General features: G+C 39.7%; 1 protein-coding gene across 1 annotated transcript; it reads right to left on the bottom strand.

The window, feature by feature from the left end:
• Positions 1-1,118: 1,118 nt before the first annotated feature.
• On the bottom strand, positions 1,119-17,819 carry LOC125769476 (ankyrin repeat and LEM domain-containing protein 1-like). The gene is made up of 2 exons (XM_049438210.1): positions 17,474-17,819; positions 1,119-1,192 (listed from the first exon to the last, which is right to left on the bottom strand). Exons 1-2 carry the CDS (start codon positions 17,817-17,819, stop codon positions 1,119-1,121), a joined length of 420 nt encoding a protein of 139 aa, XP_049294167.1.
• Between the last annotated feature and the right edge of the window lie 2,774 nt (positions 17,820-20,593).

Below are 20,593 nucleotides of genomic sequence, written 5' to 3'. Positions count from 1 at the left end.
GTCGCCATGGTTTCTCTTGTGTGCGTGCCATGACCTCCGGATAAGCTGCCGATCCGCAAAGTTCATTGAAAAAAGTCAAAAAAACTGCTCGATATTTGTACTTGGGAACGACGTGAAGCCAGAAACGATCTTTTGGACGTTGTTAGAGATAGAAGCTGACGAGAGCTAGATTCTGGTATTTTAGGCAAGCACAATTTATTTGTTCTTTTAGGCCCGTGTTTACGTGCGCCAAAATATTAGTCCTTTTCTCTACTCTTCTAGCTTGCTACTGATCCTTGACCTCTCACGCACTGCCCTACTATCCCACACTCACTCTCCCTCCTATCGCTCTCTGCGATCGTGAGTGCTGGGTCCCGCTGACAACAAGTGTCGGAATACAGCGGTACGCATGTATTCCAACAGACGTGATAATGCAAGAGCAATTTACGGGAGCCACATTAAACTTCCTCCGTATGAAGAACGAAGATTTTGAACATTTATTGAATCTCGTGGAGCCAAAAATTCGGAAAAATGATACAAATATGCGAAAAGCGATTACATCACAGGAAAGGCTGTTAATCACTTTAAGATATTTGGCAACTGGAGATTGTTTTGCGAGTTTGCAATACCTGTTTCGAGTAAGTAATGTATATGTATATTTGTTTTTACCAATTTATTTCAGCTTATTTTCCTTTCAGGTGTCTGTAAGATCGATTAGCCGGATTATTGTTGATGTATGTAATGCTTTGATACAAGTTCTGCAGGAATATGTTCGGGTAAGGATGAAGCTGTATATTAAAAGAGAACAATTTTCATATTATTTCAATATTTATTATTGTACAATCATTCTTCTTCATCTCGGCTGTTGATTATAGCTTGAATATCTTTGTATGCCGATTTTCTATTGTTCTTTGTCATATTTTGCAAAGAGGACATAATTGCATGTCCATATTGTTGCACATCACTATCGAACGAATTTTGGTTATGTACAACACTCATAACTTTGTTAAAACAATCCTCCCTCTTTTCAGTTGGAATAAATTTTACTATTCCCGATACAATATGGCCAAATTGCATAGCCTGTTTCGGCTTCACTATTTAAATAATCCACAACCTCTTGCGTTCGTCCATTACGACGTTCAGCTGGCGTGCGATGTTGACTCCTTGTTGCCTAGGTTGTAGCTCGTCGCGATGAGGACCGCATTTCGGCAGGCTGCGATGTGGACGGTGAAATGAATATTTGTTCTGAAGACTGTGGTTGTGGAGACTGCGAAGTGGACGATTGTGCGGTGTTGGCTGTTGTGTAGATGTTAGTGTTGGTGTTGGTAGTGTTGTTGCTGATAATATTGGCGATTGTAGCAAAGGTGGTTGATTTTCAGTTTGTTGTACTATTGCGGATGATGGCGATACATGAAGTGTGGTAATTGGTAAAGGCTCTGAAGTGAGGACCATGATTACTTCATCTTCATTTACTGGAGGATTTAAGTTAAGCGTAGTTGGCACCGATGTTATAATATTCAATGGATGCTGAAATATATAAAAAAATAAATTAAAATAAAATACTTTATTAATGTAGTTTGTTCATTTTTTTTTTATTTTTCAGCTTCCAGGCACGATTGAAGAATGGTTAAAAGTAGCCCAACAATTCGAAAGTCGATCGAAATTTCCACATGTGTTAAGAGCAATAGACGGTAAACATGTACCGATTCGATCCCCGAAACATAGCGGAACGGAATGTTATCGCTATATAAATTCTACTCGTGCAGTAACGCAGCGTTACTGCAGTGTTGGTATAGTTGTTTTTCTAAGCCAGTGTCGTAAAACTTTAATTTGCCCAATATGAAAGCTCAATCAACAAACCCTGCATGTTCACTAGGATTGGTTTCGTTTTTTGATTGTTGTACAGGATCTAAGCCTACTTCAACTTATCGAAATGTGAATGGGATCATACAAAAGGATATTTTACGGTAGGACGATGTTATATATTTCAAAGTAGGCTGGCTCAACAAGATGGTATAAGTGGTACGATTTTCAGAGAGTGTTGGCCAAGTGAAAATAAGCAAAAGTTCGAGAAAGCAAAATTAACTACATTTTAACAGCAGAATATTAGTTTGAAGCAATTCAACGAAGATTTGTCATTTTTTAATTGCTGAGCGGGAATTGCTGAATGGTAGCGGCGCAGGTTTGTACACCACAGAACGGGCGATCAAATCCCTTCCGGGCTAAACTTCCGTACGCAGGACAGACTGTCTCGCTACGGGGTAATAAAGCCAAGGAAAGTTAGCAATGGCTGGCCAAGATCTCTTCAAGTTGTAGTGAATTTAAAAAAAGAAGGAGAGTAAATGGTGATGCCCATACAGGAGAAAAGGAATAGCTGGTGAAGATGGTGATAATATTGCCAGGACCGGGCAACCGGGCCACCGGGCCACCATTGACCACAGCAAATTTTGAAAAACAGTGAAAACATCCATTAATATACTGCGTTAAACAGATCTGATTTGCTGTCGGTAAGGGGTAAGGAATTTGATTAGACATTTTATTCAACAATTTTCTATTTTTAATGGTTGTAGAAAACGGAATACATGTCATGCGCTCCGAAAATATTTCTTTTCCGTGGTCGATCCTACAATGGCACATCATGAAACCAAAACTGGAGAGACCCAATGTGCATCTTAAACGGAATTTTCTAAGCCTTCCATGAACGTCTTCAATGTTTGGATTTTCCCTATTTCGGCGATTGTAGCAGAACTATTGTAAAGAAATTCTGACGGAGCCAAGGTAGTAAATTGAACATTTCAGATGGTTGAAAAGAAGCAATTAAAAACCACGATGGCCGGGCTGACATTGGCCTTGACCAACTTTGAAATCCTCAAAACGAACGAATAATTCTCAAATCGGTTATTAGGAGCTCGCGGTGAAGGGTAACGAATCATTCGATGTGATTAAAAATTGTTTTACAGGATATTTTTCCTTTTGGTTGTAACAGATGAAATTCACCTGATGTTCGAAGCAAATTGGCATGTTCAGTCTGTAAGGCTGGATTTCACTGTAAGTAGCGAGGTATCACCAACGTAAGCCGTAATTACATCAGAAAATTTTCAGCTTAATACAAAAAATTCTACTAGATGTGACGAACTAATTCTACTAGAACTCCTTAGAACATACATCGGCATTACGTAGATTTGTTGTATAACCCTGTAACCGGGCCTATTAACTAGTAATTATAAAAGCTATAACAACACCGTTTTGCTGGTTATATGTGATGCTAATTATAATATATTGTATGCTGATGTAGATTGCCAAGGTCGAGTCTCCGATGGTGGAGTCTTTAAAAAATTTTCTTTATACTCCTTGCTCGAAAATAAATGCCTAAATATTCCTGCCCCGCAAATCTTGAGCGCGCCTTATGCCCAACCAGTACCATTTGTATTGCTAGGTGATAAGGCGTTTGCAATAACGGAATATTTAATTCGACCATGCGCAGGAACCCATGCAAGAGGTTCTGTTGAACGTACATTTAAAACATTACACTCAAGAGCACGCAGTGTTATAGAATACGTATTTGGCATTTTAACAAACAGATTCCGAGTCCTAGTTGGTCCAATTCAGTTGGAACCTGAAAGATTAGTTGTACTTACAACTGTATATTTACATATTTTTTTACGTTCACGGCAATCTACAGAATATATGGATCTCGAAACTAATTCTACTTCGGTTATTGGATCTACATCGACATCTTCGAATGGTAGCGAAAAGGAAACACCATCCGTCGTCCGACGAAAACTCGTCACTACCTGTTACGAAGATAGAAAGAGGGTTATTTCCGCGTATAATAATGGAATGAGCGTGGCAAATATTGCGATTACTTTGAATATCAAACGACCTACGGTTTATTCTATATTACGCAAAGTAAGAGCCACAGGAGACGAAGAATCTGCAAAACGCGGTGGCAACAAATCGATAAAGTTTTCTAGCGATGCTATAGAGTTCATTAAACACTTGATCGATGAGGATTGTACACTATCCCTGAAAGCAATTGCCGAAACAGTGGAAGTAGTCCACGGTGTTAAGGTTTCTTTGACAACCATATCGCGTGAAATTATGGGATTCAACTATTCTTTTAGGCGATTGCAAAGAATTCCGAAACGACGTAATGCAGAATGTAATATTTCTGCTAGAAGAGAGTATGCTCAATACTTTATGGAACTTCCATCTCGCTTGAGTGATACTGCAATTGTTTTCATCGACGAAGTGGGATTCAACGTGTCAATGAGAACTTCAGCGGGTCGATCGTGGGTTGGTAAACCAGCCATAGCAGTTGTTCCTCAGCTCAGAACCAGGAACATATCTGTAGTTTGTGCTATGTTCAGAGCAGGCATTATTCACTGCCTACGAAATGACAGTGCCATTCAACGTATAAAATTTGTTGAATTCATTAGGGAACTAAAACAGAAGATGGAATCACGCGGCATGACCCAGTTTTTGATGGTCATGGATAATGTCCCGTTCCATAAATGTCGGGAAGTGAAAGAAATAATCACAGTACACGGTTGTGAATTGTTGTACCACCCGTATATTCTCATTTCTCAACACCATTGAGAATATGTCTAACAAATGGAAAAATATTACTAAACGGACAAATCCAAAGAATGAGGCCGAGCTATTTCAAGCAATTGACAATGGGGCTAATTTAATTAAACGAAGGATTGCGAAGGGTACATTAGGAACCTGTGGGTATTTGAACCTGGGGTATTTGAACCGTTGTTTAGCAAAGGAGATATAACCGATTAAAACGGCAAGGATTGTAACACAATGTGTGAGTTTGCGGAGCTGTGAGTTTAAACTGACCAGTGATGAACTACGAATTTGAAAATACTAATGAATATATGAGGGAATATGAATTATGAATTCGAATTAAACACATCGTACTTTTGTTGTTTTGGGTAATAAATCATTGTTACTGACGGGAAAAAATCGGACTATGATCCGCTGTACTGAGTTGACTACGCGAAGAATAGTCAACTTGAAACTTCTTGCGTAAGTTTCTATTACCTTCTGGTTATAGCGGGATCGACGTTAGGCTTTTTTCCTGGATTGACCAGGATAAGTGTCTAACGTAAGATCTGATGGATTGTAACCTTTTCCGTAAATGGCCTTAGATCAATTCCGACGAATAGGCTTTTGTATTGAATAAATCAATATACGTTTCTATCCGGAGGGAACCGTTCAACTGCCAAACAGAAGACTCGTTGGTTTGAAGGTTTGATAACAAGTGAAAGTTTATTGAAAATATTCCAGCTTATATATTAACAAAGTGTAGTGGTATTAGTTCTTATTCTACACGCCGTAAGTGTGTGTTAGTTTCAAGAACGTAAGGGTAAATTCCTAGTCTTATGCGATCTGATTCGGCCTTTTTTGGTTAATTGCACCGAGCGCATAGGCGCGTGTTTTCCTTGTCGCTCCTGTGCGTATGTTACCCAGTTGCAAACTATTTCGGGTAATCGATTGTTTAAGATATCAAGGCTCGAACAAGCCGTCCTTTGTAACGTGTTTATTACTCGCTCGCCTATCGCAAGTGGTGGTGTTAGATCGCGTTGTTCTTTTCCTATTTTCTTCTGTTTCATCCTAAATAAACACATGGCTAGGGGTCTGTTTTGGTGCCCTATCCTAAACCTTTTTAGTTTGTTGCATCCAAGTAATTGAATGCTGATACTATTGAAAGCAGGTCATTGTGCTGCACATGCATTCCTTTCCCTGGGGTTGAACGCACTTGAGTCGGTTATTCTAATTTTCCATTTTAGACCTCCTTCGCATGACCCCACAAGTAACAATTGACGCCAAGCTCGTAGGCAAAGGGGGTGAGAAGGGAAGAGAAACAACGAGGGGAAGAGCAGTGGTGAGTTTAACTGCACGGTTTGGTTAAGGAGTGAAAGAGATAGAACGTAGAAAGAAAGAGAAAGACTGAGAACGATGCGATGACAATTTGGAATTGTAAACATAAATAAACCGGCATCATCAAGCAATTATCAGGTTATCACCGAGTTTGGAGTGAAATGCATTTTTACACTGTTTTTTATAAACAATAGTGAGAAAATGGAAAACATGAGACGTATGAAGAAAAGTGGAATGCAAAGTAAGATGGGCAAGAAATTAAGCAGCGGACCAAAGGATTTGTTGGCAATTATTCGTGAATCAATGGACTATCATGTACCTAAAGATTTGTGGTGTTCGCCTGTACAAAGTAATTACAATCTTTGCCCATCACTTGAGGTCCGCGATATTAAGGGTTAACTAGGATCACAAGTGAGACAGTAAACGATTAACGGGAGAGTCGGGTAGGACACGATTAGCGCGAGAAATGCGTAGGTGCGTTAGAAAGGATAGGTGCGTGAGCGGAAGCTTACCAGAGAGCGAGAATACGATAGGGAGATCGCTATAGATATAAAATAGGTGTCCGATCGTACAAGGGCCTCCCGGTTTCAGTTCCTACGTGCGCGAACAACCACTCTACTGTAATTTAAATAAAACGTGCAAATAGAATTGTAGAATGAATGGAATCAGGTCCCTTCCAACCTTATCCCTTTGAAGGGAAACTCCCTTTAAAGAGAAATTTATTAAAGGCTTAGTTAGGAAGATATCACAAGTAATCAGTAGGATAAATGAGCTATAGGAATTAGAAGCAAATATAAATATCGATAACAATGTTTATCCAATGGTCACGAATAGATAAAAGAGGTAATATTAACTATAACGTCTAGATTTACTTTAAGAAATGGCGATAGAAACGGATGGTTTATGACAAATAATATTAAAATCATATCGATGAACTAGATACTTTGTTGTTGAGGTTGAGGTTTTTTGTTGTTTTCGTTCTCCATGCCTTTTTGTTCTTGCCTAAAAGACACAAATGCATTATTATTATTGGACAACTGCAAATGTCCTAGCACGACACCCGTATAGCCGTGAGGCAAGCATGGAGTACTGCACTGCACATACATAATCGGTAAGAGTTCAACACTTGTTCATACTAACCAGCCAATTTGTCTACAGATATACGAAAAAGATGAGACAACGCCGATAGAAGAGAAAAAAAAACAATTCAATAATATACATAATAAGTCTGCTTCACGTGTACATTTCATTTTTGGCCGCCATGACACTTTTTATGGTCGCCATTATTAAATTTGTACCCATGATGCAACCGCAGCTGTAATTTCTTCTCGGCAGCAGTTGTGGTGAATTAGGCCGTGGTGAATTGTTACTTGTGCCACGCGACGCGTGATTTAATTACCGTAGAACAGACCTTTCCAATGTTCTTTGTTTAATTTGGTCTAACCCAAAACCACATGTGACATTTTTTTATGGCTTATGCCAGCTATGCATTAACCTTGTACGCCTCCTGCCTTGTGAAAGTGAATCTTTTCCCTTTCTTACGATAGTTCTGATTTTCTTACACGTACGCTGTGAACTTTGTCGCGTCCGTAACAATCATCCTCAAAAATGTATTGCATCTGATTTAAACCACCTTTAAACGTCCAATTTGACGTTTATTAGATTGAAGCGGCATGAGTTGACATCCACCCACAAGGTGTTGAGAGTGCGGCTGTGTGTGTAAGTAAGTACACCATAGAGTTGACATCAAAAGCGAACATGTTGAAATCAATGACAAAAGCGTTGAGTACAATCGGAAAACGCTGTATGATGTTACCACTTATCATAGAAGTCGCATTGTATTGTTGGTTCCGTGTCGCACTTTTCGCATATTGCACAAGAAGGGTTCACAATATTTGCACCTTCTTTCTTCATTATACTTTATAGCCGCGGGGCAACGATAGTTGAGACTTTCCCTCAAACTTCCTCAGTCACTCAAATACCACAAAACCCGTCTCAAAAGCAATGTCGCCGTAGCCGTTTGAGGTTTTCCTCAAATTTGGTCGCACAAACAATCATTCATGGCGGTCATGCTGTCCCTCTTTACGTCAGCGACGACAAACAGTAGCCGGGATCGCGAAAGAAAGTCGTTAAAATGTAACAGTCGTTAGAATTAAACAAAAGTCGTTAAAAACTGCATGCCATTTGTATCGCGAACAGATGAACTGATAGTCGTTAACTGTGAAGCGATCGTTTACGTCGAGTAGATTTGGAACTGTCAAATATGAATATAGTGGAAATGGGGCAAGTGTGCCACCTTAAGCGTGTCCTAACTTTTAACTGCAAAAATGCTTTGTGGATCACTTACCTATGTGGCACACTTGCCCCAGCTTCCACTATGTGATATTTTATTTGTCAACAAAGTGAGTGCCTGTTACAAGCTGCGTACAACAAAGTGAATATGATTTTTTTACCACTCTTCATGGCAGCCGAGACTGCTAATGCGCATGAAGGATCCGCATGGATCGTACAAGCACGAAATATGGGTGCGAAAAATAATAAAAATTATTTCATTCTTACGCTCTCTTGTTATATCGTATTTTTCGGAAATAGTCGCTCCTAATCATTTGTCTGAAAAGACAACGATATAGAGGTGCAGAAGGGACATATTCCATGCTGCAGAAAGGCTATGAAATTCACCTCTTTCGACACCATGGTTCACTGGTTTGCATATGACTGCAGCCAGCCCGGTGCATGGGGCAGCCCGGGTATCACAGGATCGGGTATCAAATCCCAGCTGGACCGGTCCCTTCGTAGCATGGACTGACTATACGGCTACGTTGTAAAGTAATTTTAGTATGCCAGAAATGGTCGGCATAACTCTAAGGGGTCGTTAGGCCGATAGATGATTATACGCATAATTTTTTTATACGCATATGTAATTGTAATTATAATTACATTTACATATTTATCAGAATTCTAACATAAAGCACATTTTTAAACTAAGTTTAACGAAAATGTCGTTTGCATAGCCGTTTCGTCCCATTTATTTGTTGTATTGGATAGAAAATAATCAATAAATTCATTTGTTAATTTTAACGACTGGGTCTGACACGTAGTTAAATAAACGATCGTCACGAGCGTACGCGATACAAATTAACAGTCGTTTATTCAACTGCTCGAAACTTTTACCCTGTCTCTTATGGGCCTTGACGTCGAGTCGTTAACTGTTCTAACAGTCGTTAATTCTAACAGAAATTTTTAACAAATGAATTCGGTTCATCCAAAATGAATTTTTAACGACTGTTAAAATCTGTTAACTGCTTGGCGATTCCGGCTAGTGTGTGACAAATGCCACGTATTTAATGTAATCGTAATCCTTGTTTAACCGTAAAGTTTACAACCGCATTATCGGGTATGCTTTTCATTTTTAAACTTCAATAACTTTTTCCAGAAAAAGATATTCTGCTGTTTTTTTAGACCTTAAGCAAATTTAATCCTCTTTTAGAATGCATTGTTAGTTTATTTTCATGTAAATCAAATTTTTTTTCGTGAGTTTCTTTTCATACCCCTCAAATCTACGACCGGCATACCCGGGTATGCCATACATTTTGTATAGGGAATGGAACTTTTTCGTCTTAAATCTGTAACTACTCAGGTGGTATTGAATATTAATATTTCTATTTTCGTACACAACTACATACATTAGTTTTTTTTTCTTTTGGCATATAATTTTCATGTAATTTTCCTGATTCGTTTATTATTTTTTTCCACTATTACACCTTAGATACACCTCCGGGCCACCCAATTTGGTCACTACATTATTCATTTTTTCAATTGTAGGAGTGGACTGATTTCAAATATTCGCTAAAGATGAAACTGGCTTACAACTATAAAGAGTACCGAGCAACTGGTGGAGGGCCGTGCAATATAAAAAGCTGTAATGAAATAGAATCCTGTGTGTTAGATTTAGTGGAAATGGATCAATCTACTGGAACCTATTTGGAACCTTACCTTCAAAGCCACATGTTTGACAAGCACAAGATACGCAAAATGAATGTAAGGGTCGCAGGCAATATTCTTGCTACTATTGCTTCCTCTAATGAGCAACGCTACTCCTTTGGCCTAATCACTTTCTTGATACGTAAAAAGGACATTACACGATATTGAGTGAAGTAAAAAGGCATTATATATAAAATTATATAATGCGTCGACGTGCGCCAATAACACGCCACGTCCCTGACAGATTTGGCACACGCAGAAGGTGGTTAAATGAGTATTCTACCGCCAGTCGTAATTAAACAATTAATTAATTAATTGTTTTTTTTAGCGCATATTCTGTCAGCAACAATGAACGTTTACTATTACCATCTAACTCGGAACATAGTTGTTACGTCTTCGCAACAGACACTTTTCTTTCACTATTTCACAACGCGTGCACGGTACAACTTCTCTTAACTGCGTTTATTAATAACGGTAAAAAAACCACTTGTGTTTTCTTTACGGTGTTGTGTTCACAAAAAGTGCGTATTCCGCTTCGACACGCACTTTTATGCTCGCTTGCCCTCGGTCGTCAACCCACCTCTCCGGTCATCGTTTTAACGCTGCTTCGGGTACCTTCGATATCCTTTAGGCGAGATTATCGCCCTCTGTGAAGAAATGTAGCCATCTCGGTCGGAATGTTTACATTCGTTAACAATAGTGCTGTCCCAAACTTAAATGTAAAAGATGAATCTGAATCTATTAGCCACCTCGATACAATTATAACAATGGGACAAAGTTCCTTGGAACCTGTGAGCCAGACCTGCCCAGTTGCAATGAACGAACCTGAATCATTCGAGCAACAAAATGTGAACGAACAAACTGTCGAACAATCTCCTGCAATGCACGGCATGAGGAAGAGAAGATTAAAAATAAGAGCCGAACGTCAATTGGAAACCATGCAGACACACAACAAAATCTTGGAAAAGCGATTGAAGTTCGACGAGGAACGTTTTGCATTTGAAAAAAACAATGCGTGAACAACAGGCTGAACGCGAGGTCCAACAAATAGAACTGAACAGGCAGCAAATAGAATTGCAGCGACAATTGCGGGACAGAATCGGTTCGATGAATCGGGAAAAATAAAAAAAAATAAATAAAGATGATGCTGGTTTAAAACATGGTAGTTAGGATTTATCTTCGCGGCCGATATAATACACCGTGTTCGCGCGCTACTCGCGGAACGCTTTATTGCGAGAAATTTAGATTATTTCGTTACGCGAATTTTAGCTCCTACGTTGTGTTTGGCTTGTAAGCTTGTAATGAACTGACGCTATTACTGCAGCGCATCCTAAACTGTCGTTTCGCCTCGCGCTAAACCATTTTCGCCTCTGTCAAACTTCGTTGTTGTCCTGTCATCAGTGTTGGCAAACGACACTTTTGTTCTGCGCGAACATACAGTTTTCAAGCCCATCTATACAACTGTCACGCGCTTCTTACCACTTGCCAACTGTAGCTAAATATGCGCTGCATTTCTTGCCGGTTATCAATCATAACTCAGCATGTGCTGTTTGCAATTTGTGCATGCGTATATACAATCGTGTTCGATACTTCCTTCTAGTGTGGTGCTTCATGAATCTTCTGAATAGAGTCATTCATACTCATGATTCATGAATCAAAGATTCATGAATCCTTAAAACGTTGACTGCCAAGCAATTTTAAATCGTAAGACCACGCGAACCGCCCGCGGCTCACTCGTATGTGTTGGTGCGCAGCGCATCGCAAATTTACAGCAATATGGTTCTAAGAAAGACAAACTTATTGTGTTCGGGAAGAAACTTCTCATTTTATGTCATTATCGTTCTTATAAGTTGTGTTAGAAGATGAAAAAAAAATTTTTTTGGTATATTACAAACATCAATTCAATTTTTTATTCAAAATATAATTCATTGAGATTCATTGCGGTGAAGAGTTTTGAAGCAATCCTCGCACATTTGTGGCTGATGCGGACAACGGGCACAATATGTTGTAGTTTTTTTTTTACATTACAGTGAACCTTCGCATAGTCCATTGTATTTCGTCGTAAGGAATAACATCGTTTACAAGCACGGCGTATCGGTTTACCCAAATCATTCTTCCTGATGGCAATGGTATGCTTTTTATCAGAAGATTTGGTAATATTGCTGACAGGCAACCCTAATAGTTGTTCGGCTATGATTTCCTTGAATTTTCTAATTTTCATTCCTTTGCCAGTAGCTGTTTTGTAAACCACTAAGGCATTAACCACAGAAATTCCTAGCAACAAATGTATTCCCAGTTTACGATACCATTTTATTCCTTTTCTCAAAGCTGTCGCATAAGATACCATTTGATCAGAATATTCTATTCCACACTTTCCCTTGTTGTATTCCGTAACGGCTAATGGTTTCAATTTTGTAACTGACGAAACACTTGAGGAAGCACCACCAATAGTTTTGTCTATTTGTACCATGATAGGCGCATGTTTTGTGGATAGCAATCTAACATCGCTAGTATCTCTCCATTTCAGCACTACAATGCCATTACTATCCTCCTTGGCAACCATTTCTCCCTTTTTAAGTTTACTGTCCATGACGACTTTTGGAAAGGGTTTTTTATTATATCTCAGCGTACCAACAACATGAGTCTGCCGGTTTAGGCATGATTTTGCTAACTCATAGCTTGTGTAAAAGTTGTCAATGTATAGAGTACGCCCGTAATCGAAGAGCTTATTTGCAAGTTGTAAACAGAAATTATGCGCTAACCCAGTTTCTCGAATTCCTTCGGCTGATTTTCCTGAGTATATTTTCATTCCCCCTGTGTAACCGTCGTTCGAACAAAGTTTGAACATTTTTATGCCATATTTGCGAGCTTTGCTGGGTATATACTGTCTGAAGATGAGTCTTCCACGCCAAGGAATCAACGATTCATCTATAACTATATACTCGCCAGGTGTATAAATTTTTTCATATTTATCTTGAAGTTTGCTGAATAAAGGCAGTATTTTTCCAAGCCGATCTTCGCGAGTGATATTTGTATTATCAGCAAAATGAATATTGCTCAGCAATAATTCAAATCGGTTGCGAGACATTATTCTCGACGGTAGCTGGAAATTATATGAATGATTTTTGGACCAATAATTGGCTATTGGGCTTACATTTACTAACCCCATCCACAACAGTAATCCAAGAAAATGTCTAATTTCTTGTGGATTAGTTTCTTTCCACATATGCATACGGGCGTTTGGTGATAGCTTCAATGCAGTCAACTTTTGTTGTGCATAACGATTTGTTTCTTGAACAACTAAATTGATAATGTCGTCGTCTACGAACAATGAAAAAGCATCATATGGACTAATATCGTCGGATAACTGCACATTGAGGCAATTCGTACGCTCACACAAAAATGACTTCTGTCGACCACTAAATTCTTTCCATTCAACACTTTCGATGCTTGATCACTCAATGCTATGCAGAATTCTTTCTTCTTCAATCACTAGCTCACGGAAAATATCTTCGACATCATGACACTGGTCGTCTTCAGCACAATTTGAATCCGAATCTGACAATATAACATTACCACGCACTCTTTTTTTTGTGGTATGATATCTTCCTCACTAGAATCTGTGGTTTTGTCAATGTTTTGGATATCACTAAAAACATCTTCGTCGCTACTGTCTGCATCACAAATGAATGATTTTTCCATGTTTGTCGGGGGTCGGTGAAATGTTAAGACAACTATATTTTTGTTCCAAAAACAGAATATCGTGTGACTTCGACAAGATCAAATCGAAACTGAAAATGGTTATCAAGTTGCAACTAATTTTTGCCTACCGCATTTTTTATCAGAATCGATTCGTTTTGGACCGTCTTTTGCAAGCAGTGCATGGTACTAGTGTCTTTCGTACACGGTACATTGAGCGCTTTTGTCATCACACTTACGTTGGGTGGTATGCCCGTATTTTCTCAGAAACGATTCGTTTTTTAGCGCCTTTCGCAAGCTCGGCATGGTATTAGTGTCTTTCGTACACGGTACGTTGTGCGCTTTTATCATCACCCAAAATTTGGGTGATGTGGCCCCCCGGGAAGTGTTTGTATCACCCACGAAATGGGTGATGTGGCGGTCAACGTGTTAAAGATTCATAAATCATCAAAGATTCATGAATCCTCAAAGATTTATAAATCATCAAAGATTCATGAATCCTCATTATTCCTAATTATTCCTAATCCTAATTATTTATGAATATTTTCCGCAGGTTGTTAGCAGGATGATCCGGTGGGAATATTTGGTGCAAATATTCGTATACCTTAAAAACAGTTTATTTAAAAACAGTATGTTTTACAATGCTGCGCACTTCACGGAAAGCCAAGAGTGTCAAACCGAAATTTGGAATAAAATACAGAAAATTCATCTTTTTCAAGTGTTTGAAATCTTGTGGCCATATCATCGATTAACGAATTTATCAATATGTGTACCTCTTTTCTTATGCTTTCAGTGTTTTCTCTAAAATGTACAACATTTTTTCGTAGGATTCGAATTATAATTCCCATTTTCGATAATGTGGCTACTTTTTCTGAACTAACATGATGCGTCGCTTCATCAAAAAATCGTAAAATTGCTACAGATTGTTCAATTATGTCCCAATCTTCGTTCGTTATATTACAATTAATTTTTAGCGATTAAACGCAAACTCCTAAAGCAATTCTGTTTTTTTAATCTTTCTAACATTAGGAATGTCGAATTCCAACGTGTTGGTAGATCCTGTTTAAATTTCAAAATCTTTAAATGTAAATTTTGTTGTACTTCGGCCAGTTTTTGTGTAGCTACACAGCTTTTCTTAAAATGCATCACTACTTTTTTTACTTCTTTAATAGTACGACTTATGCTAACGTAAATGGCGTCTTTTACTACTAAATTCAAAGAGTGTGCGAAGCACGGAAAATGATTGAAATTTAAAAATGAAGCAGCTTGGATGACATTTCGTGCATTACAGCTGTTGCCACCAAATTTTAGTCGTAAGCCACCAATTTTTGTCTCATAGGCACCTATTTTTGACAGTGCTCATGAAATTTTGTCTGTAAAGCATCAATTTTTGACAGAGCGCATCAATTTTTGTCTCTAAGGCATCAATTTTTGCCAGTGCGCACCAATTTTTGACTATAAAGCTGCGGGGCCACGACAGTTGAAGATTCCCTCAGAACTCTAAACCTCAGGAACTCATGAGTGATTTTGAGGGATTTGCGTTTTGAGGAAAACCTGGCCGATCAACAAAAACCTCAAAAACTTTTTGAGACTTTTTTTGAGGAATCGTTTTGACAGTTCCGATGCCTCTGCCGTTCAGAATGTAAACAAAACATATTTTTGTTTGCGGTTTTTTTCAATAAAAGTACACTTTCCGTGTGCCATTGTTTATGCAAATACCTACTAAAGAACTAAAATTAACATTAAATGCAATTTACTACCTAATTCGTGTGTTTATTTTTTTTGTTTTTTGCGACGGTAAATTGTTCATTTGTTGCACAGTGTGTGACACAATTTATGTATACGTTTTAATTTAAAAACTAAACTTTTTATGTGAAATACTACCCTTGAATCTCGTTCTTTTGATTGATAAAATGTTTAAATACTTTCTTTTCCTTAAAACAACTTTTTATTGACCATATTTTCCATTGAATTAATCAAAAAACACCTTTGAATAAAGATTGCAATTACATGCAATACGTAGCATTTGTCAAACACTGTTTGTTGTCGCTGACGAAAAGAGAGTCAGCATGAGTGATTGTTTGTGTGACCAAATTTGAGGAAAACCTCAAACGGCCACGGCAACACTGGTTTTGAGACGCTTTTTGAGGGATTTGAGTGACTGAGGAAGTTTGAGGGAAAGTCTCAACTGTCGTGACCCCGCAGCTTAACGCACCAATTTTTGACTAAGCCATCAATTTTTGTCACATGACAACTAGTTTGCTTCATTACTTGGTTTATAGTTAGCGTGTTCAAAGCTTGAAAACAAGAATCATGATGATGCATTACGATTGAACGAGAAAAACAAAACAGAAAATTGTGTGTACTTAAGATAATCATTTCGTAAATTTTAACGCAATTTCACTGTTACAAATCAACAGTCCTTAATTGTCCGGTAAGGCAGTGAATTGGTTTTGTTTTTAGTTCGTGTCAAAACTAGATGCATAAGGGACAAAAATATGTGACTTAGAGTCAAAAATTGGTGCGTTCTAGTCAAAAATTGTTTCACACTGGCAAAAATTGATGGCTTAGAGACAAATATTGATGCGCTCTGTCAAAAATTGATGCGCTCTGTCAAAAATTGATGCTTCACGGACAAAATTTGGTGGCAACGGCTGTATCAGTTGAAATGTTAATAATTTTGTTTTTGATATTAAATTTGTCCAAAACGCATTCCAGCCACTCAGCTATATGTACACCAGTGTGGCTGCCTTCTAACTCAGAGCATTCCAAAAGCATTGAACACAAGCTGCATCCCTCATCGAAAAAATGTGCCGTTACGACTAAAAATGCCGTGTTATTGAAATTTGTCCAACCATCGGTAGTTAATGCTATGGCTTGAGTGTTGTTAAGTTTTAAAACTAATTTCTCGAGCAGATCTTTGTACATTAAGAGCAATAAAGTGTTGGTGATAGATTTTCGTGTTGGTTATGCATAATTTGAATTTAGACTATTGAATAATGATTTTAAATATGGACTATCAACGATGTTAAATGGGATACTTTCTTTGCAAAGTGTAAACAACAAAGATTTATCAATATGTTCTTTGGCACTAGAAGGCATTGGTCGTTTTGTGTGGAAATATGATGCTATAGTGTTTGAAGGTCCTGGTTCAGTGGTATTTACCGTTGTTGTTTCTGCTATTTCTATCATTTCCATGTTGGGTTGGCTGTTGTTGGATGAATTGCTCGTCGATCTCGAAATTATTTGCTTATGGTGTACGTTTTTTATGTGTCTTATTAGATTCGATGTAGATCCTCCTGACGCTTTCATCTTGTTTCTGCACAATTTGCACGTAGCATTTCCTTCATCTTGGCGAATAAAATATTGCCAAACATCACTGATAGGTATCCGCGCCATTTTATGACTTAAAATAAAAAGAAAACATATTCCACATAAATCTATACATAACAACATGCAGGTATTCATAACCACGATTCCAACACAGCTTCCAAACTATCATCAATATACAGGTATTCATAACCACGATTCCAACACAGCTTCCAAAAGGGATCGAACGCTGTGCTGTGGACTATCTAATATTTTTTCAACTCTATTTTTTTTTAACTCAAATATTTTTTCTAATTAATTAATTTAATTAATTTATTAATTAATTTATCTTGTTCAAGCAAGTTCAACATACAAGTAATAAATTCATAAACAATGCAGCGATGCATTTGTCCACGATATGGGATTTTTTTAATTAACAGTGATTTTTCTGTTTTAAAAATAATCTTGAAATTCAAAATAATTATATACAACACGTACGTACTTTTAATAAATAAATAGCACTCGATTTTTAAATTTAATTTACAATATTTAATGACACTCAAAAGATTTAATTTTTGGTGATTTGTTCGTGAAAGAAAAGATCGTGCTTTACAGTCACTACAGTCGATAGCGTGCTGAATCGGTGTACGGCCTTCCTCGTCCTGTAGTTTCACATTGCCGTCCGCTTTCAGGAGCATTCGCAGGATTGTAACGCGCCCAAGATTGCAGGCCACATGAAGTGGGGTTAGCAACTGTTCGACCGTCGGAAGATAGGCATCACCACCGTGTTCCAACATTAGCGAGGTGGCTTTTGCGGCAAACGATTCATCGTCCGCTCCGATCACTAGATGCATGGGTGCTACATCTTTGGCCAGCACGATCGTGTTCGGATTCGCATGGTGTTTATCGAGCAGTAGTTGCACGTCCGCAATGTTGGTATCCTCGATGGCGTCCAGCATACACAGCGCAAGATATATACTCTATCTGCACGCGACATAGCTTAGTGGTTTCACTGTTTTCTTTTTAACAACGCACACAAAACACGAGAACGGACATCTGTTTCGCTTGACAGCTATTATTCAACTGACTCTTTATTCTCTCATACTTATACTCAACCCTGCACAACTGACTCTTTAGTCTCTCATGCTTATACTCGACCCTACACTGACATCACATCATCTTCACATTGTGGATTGGCCCATATAAAAAAATTCTACTGCTTGCTAATATTTTTCGGCCAATCAATCGGCCGTAATCGCTACACGAGGGACAACCACGGACAAGACTCGTGTGGCGGATGCCGTCATGGGTTGCATCGCTCATCAGAATCAGAACGGTACTTTCCAACGATTGGCGGAAGTTCAGGGTACGCGTGATTTCGAGGAACGTATTTCCCGCGAGGTGGCCGAACTCAACCGAAAGCTGAGTGAGTTCATGCTTGAATCACGACGTCGTGATCGTACCCCGCACCATTGTGATCGCTCCCAGTACTGTTTTCGTTCGCGATCACGAACACCATCGGTAAGCGCTTCGAACACATCGAACGGTGAATGCTACTACCATCGCCGTTTCGGCGCAGCCGCACGTTCCTGCCGACCGCCGTGTTCCTTCCGCGCACCTGCCTCCTCAAGCCAGACGATCCAGTTGGTAGAAAAAAAGCAACTGACGTTTTTTGATCGACACCGGTGCCGATGTCTCCGTAATCCCGAAATCCAGCAGTTGCCAAGTTTCACCTGATTCTTCCGTAAGTTTGTTCGCAGCCAACGGTACACCAATAATGGGGTATGGGGAATCTCTTCGTTCTGAGGTTCACTTGACCTGAGTCTACGCCGTTCTTTCCTCTGAAATTTTATTGTCGCGGACGTAAATTCAGCGATCATTGGAGCGGATTTCCTACATCACTACCATCTACTGGTGGACATTCGTGAGGGCTGTTTGGTGGACGCGGAGACTGGCCTCCGGGTTTCAGGGCTACCCGACACTACGTGCCAAGACACCATCAAGCTGTGCGACGCAACATCACCGATGTTCCAACTACTTCGCGAGTTTCCGGACCTGACTACGAGACGACCACTGGACACAACTACGCAGTCAGAAGTTTTGCCCCGCATCGAGACCACCGGACCGCCTACGTTCGCTCGCGCACGTCGTCTTGCACCGGACAAGTATGCGGCCGCACGGGCCGAGATCGAATCACTGATGCGTCTGGGTGTGTGTAGGCCATCGAAGAGCAGTTGGGCAAATCCATTGCATATGGTGAAGAAAGCAGATGGTACCTGGCGTCCGTGCGCTGAATGCTCAAACGATCCCGGACCGGTACCCGTTACCATATCTGTAAGATTTCACCATTATGCTGAGGGGAAAGACTGTGTTCTCCAAGGTGGGCCTGCGCAAGGCGTACCAGCAGATACCCGTTCATCCGGATGACGTGCCCAAGACTGCCATCACAACGCCATTCGGCTTGTTCGAATTCGTTACCATGCCGTTCGGTTTGCGCAACGCTGCTCAGACCTTCCAAAGGCTAATACACGATGTGCTACAAGGGTAGGACTTCGCGTTCCCGTACATCGATGACATCATTATTGCTTCAACGTCACCTGAGGAGCACAATATGCATCTTTGGCAGCTGTTTGGTCGCTTGGTGGAGCATCGCCTAACTATCAACGTAGCGAAATGCGAGTTTGAGAAGACGGAGATTTCGTTCCTGGGACATCAAGTAACTGCAGCAGGAATCCGTCCACTGGAGGAGAAAGTCCGAGCCATTGCAGAGTTCCCGCGACCGGAGACGATCATGGATCTGAAGAATTTTCTGACCATGATCAACTTCTACCGACGTTTTCTCCCACACGCTCTGCAGGCGCAAGGACCGCTACTGGATATGAACAAGCGGCGAAACAAAACCTCCCTGGAATGGACACCGTCCACCGAAGCTGCCTTCGAACAGTGTAAGCAACAGCTGGCTCAGGTCACCTTGCTGGCACATCCGGTGCGTACTGCAGAATTGTCGCTATGGAGCGACGCTTCCAACATCGCAGCTGGAGCCGTCTTGCTTCAGATCGTCGATGGACAGATGCAACCACTGGGATCCTTCTCCAAGAAGTTCGACAAGGCGCAACAACGGTACTCTACGTACGATCGCGAGTTAGCTGCAATATATCTCGCCGTTCGACACTTTCGAGATTTCCTGGAGGGACATGAGTTCCACATATACACGGACCATACACCGCTGGTTTATGCGTTCCGACAGTCCTTGGAGAAGGCATCGCCGAGACAGGCTCGATACCTCGATTATATCGGACAGTTAATTTGTAACTTAATTTGTTCAAGCAAATTTAATTTCACCCGATGACAAATTTCGGTCAGTGCAAGTGTACTCACACACCAACGCAACGAAAGAGAGCGCGTAAGTTAGAGCGAGAAGCAAAACGGGAGTGAAAATTCGCACTAATTTCGTAGCTGGAAAGAAGGACAATAGAAGGCACACTTCGTCCGTGCTTGGGTGTCCGTTTTAAGGCATGTTAAAATTTGTGCCCCCCCGATTTCAAAACTTTGCAAATTCGTTCCTGTTTCTTACGCTAAACATAAAGCGTAACATAAAATCAGTCTTTTTTAAGGCTACCACAAACGATTTCGGAAAGATTTTTGCTTTTACCCTTCCAAAATATAATAAAATTTATCGCGTTTTTTTTCTCTCATGGAATAATCATGCGCATGTAACCTAATTTGTTCAAGC

Source organism: Anopheles funestus, chromosome 3RL (genome assembly GCF_943734845.2).
Source record: "Anopheles funestus chromosome 3RL, idAnoFuneDA-416_04, whole genome shotgun sequence".
Classification (NCBI taxonomy): domain Eukaryota; kingdom Metazoa; phylum Arthropoda; class Insecta; order Diptera; family Culicidae; genus Anopheles; species Anopheles funestus.
This window is presented reverse-complemented; position numbering and strand designations above follow the sequence as displayed.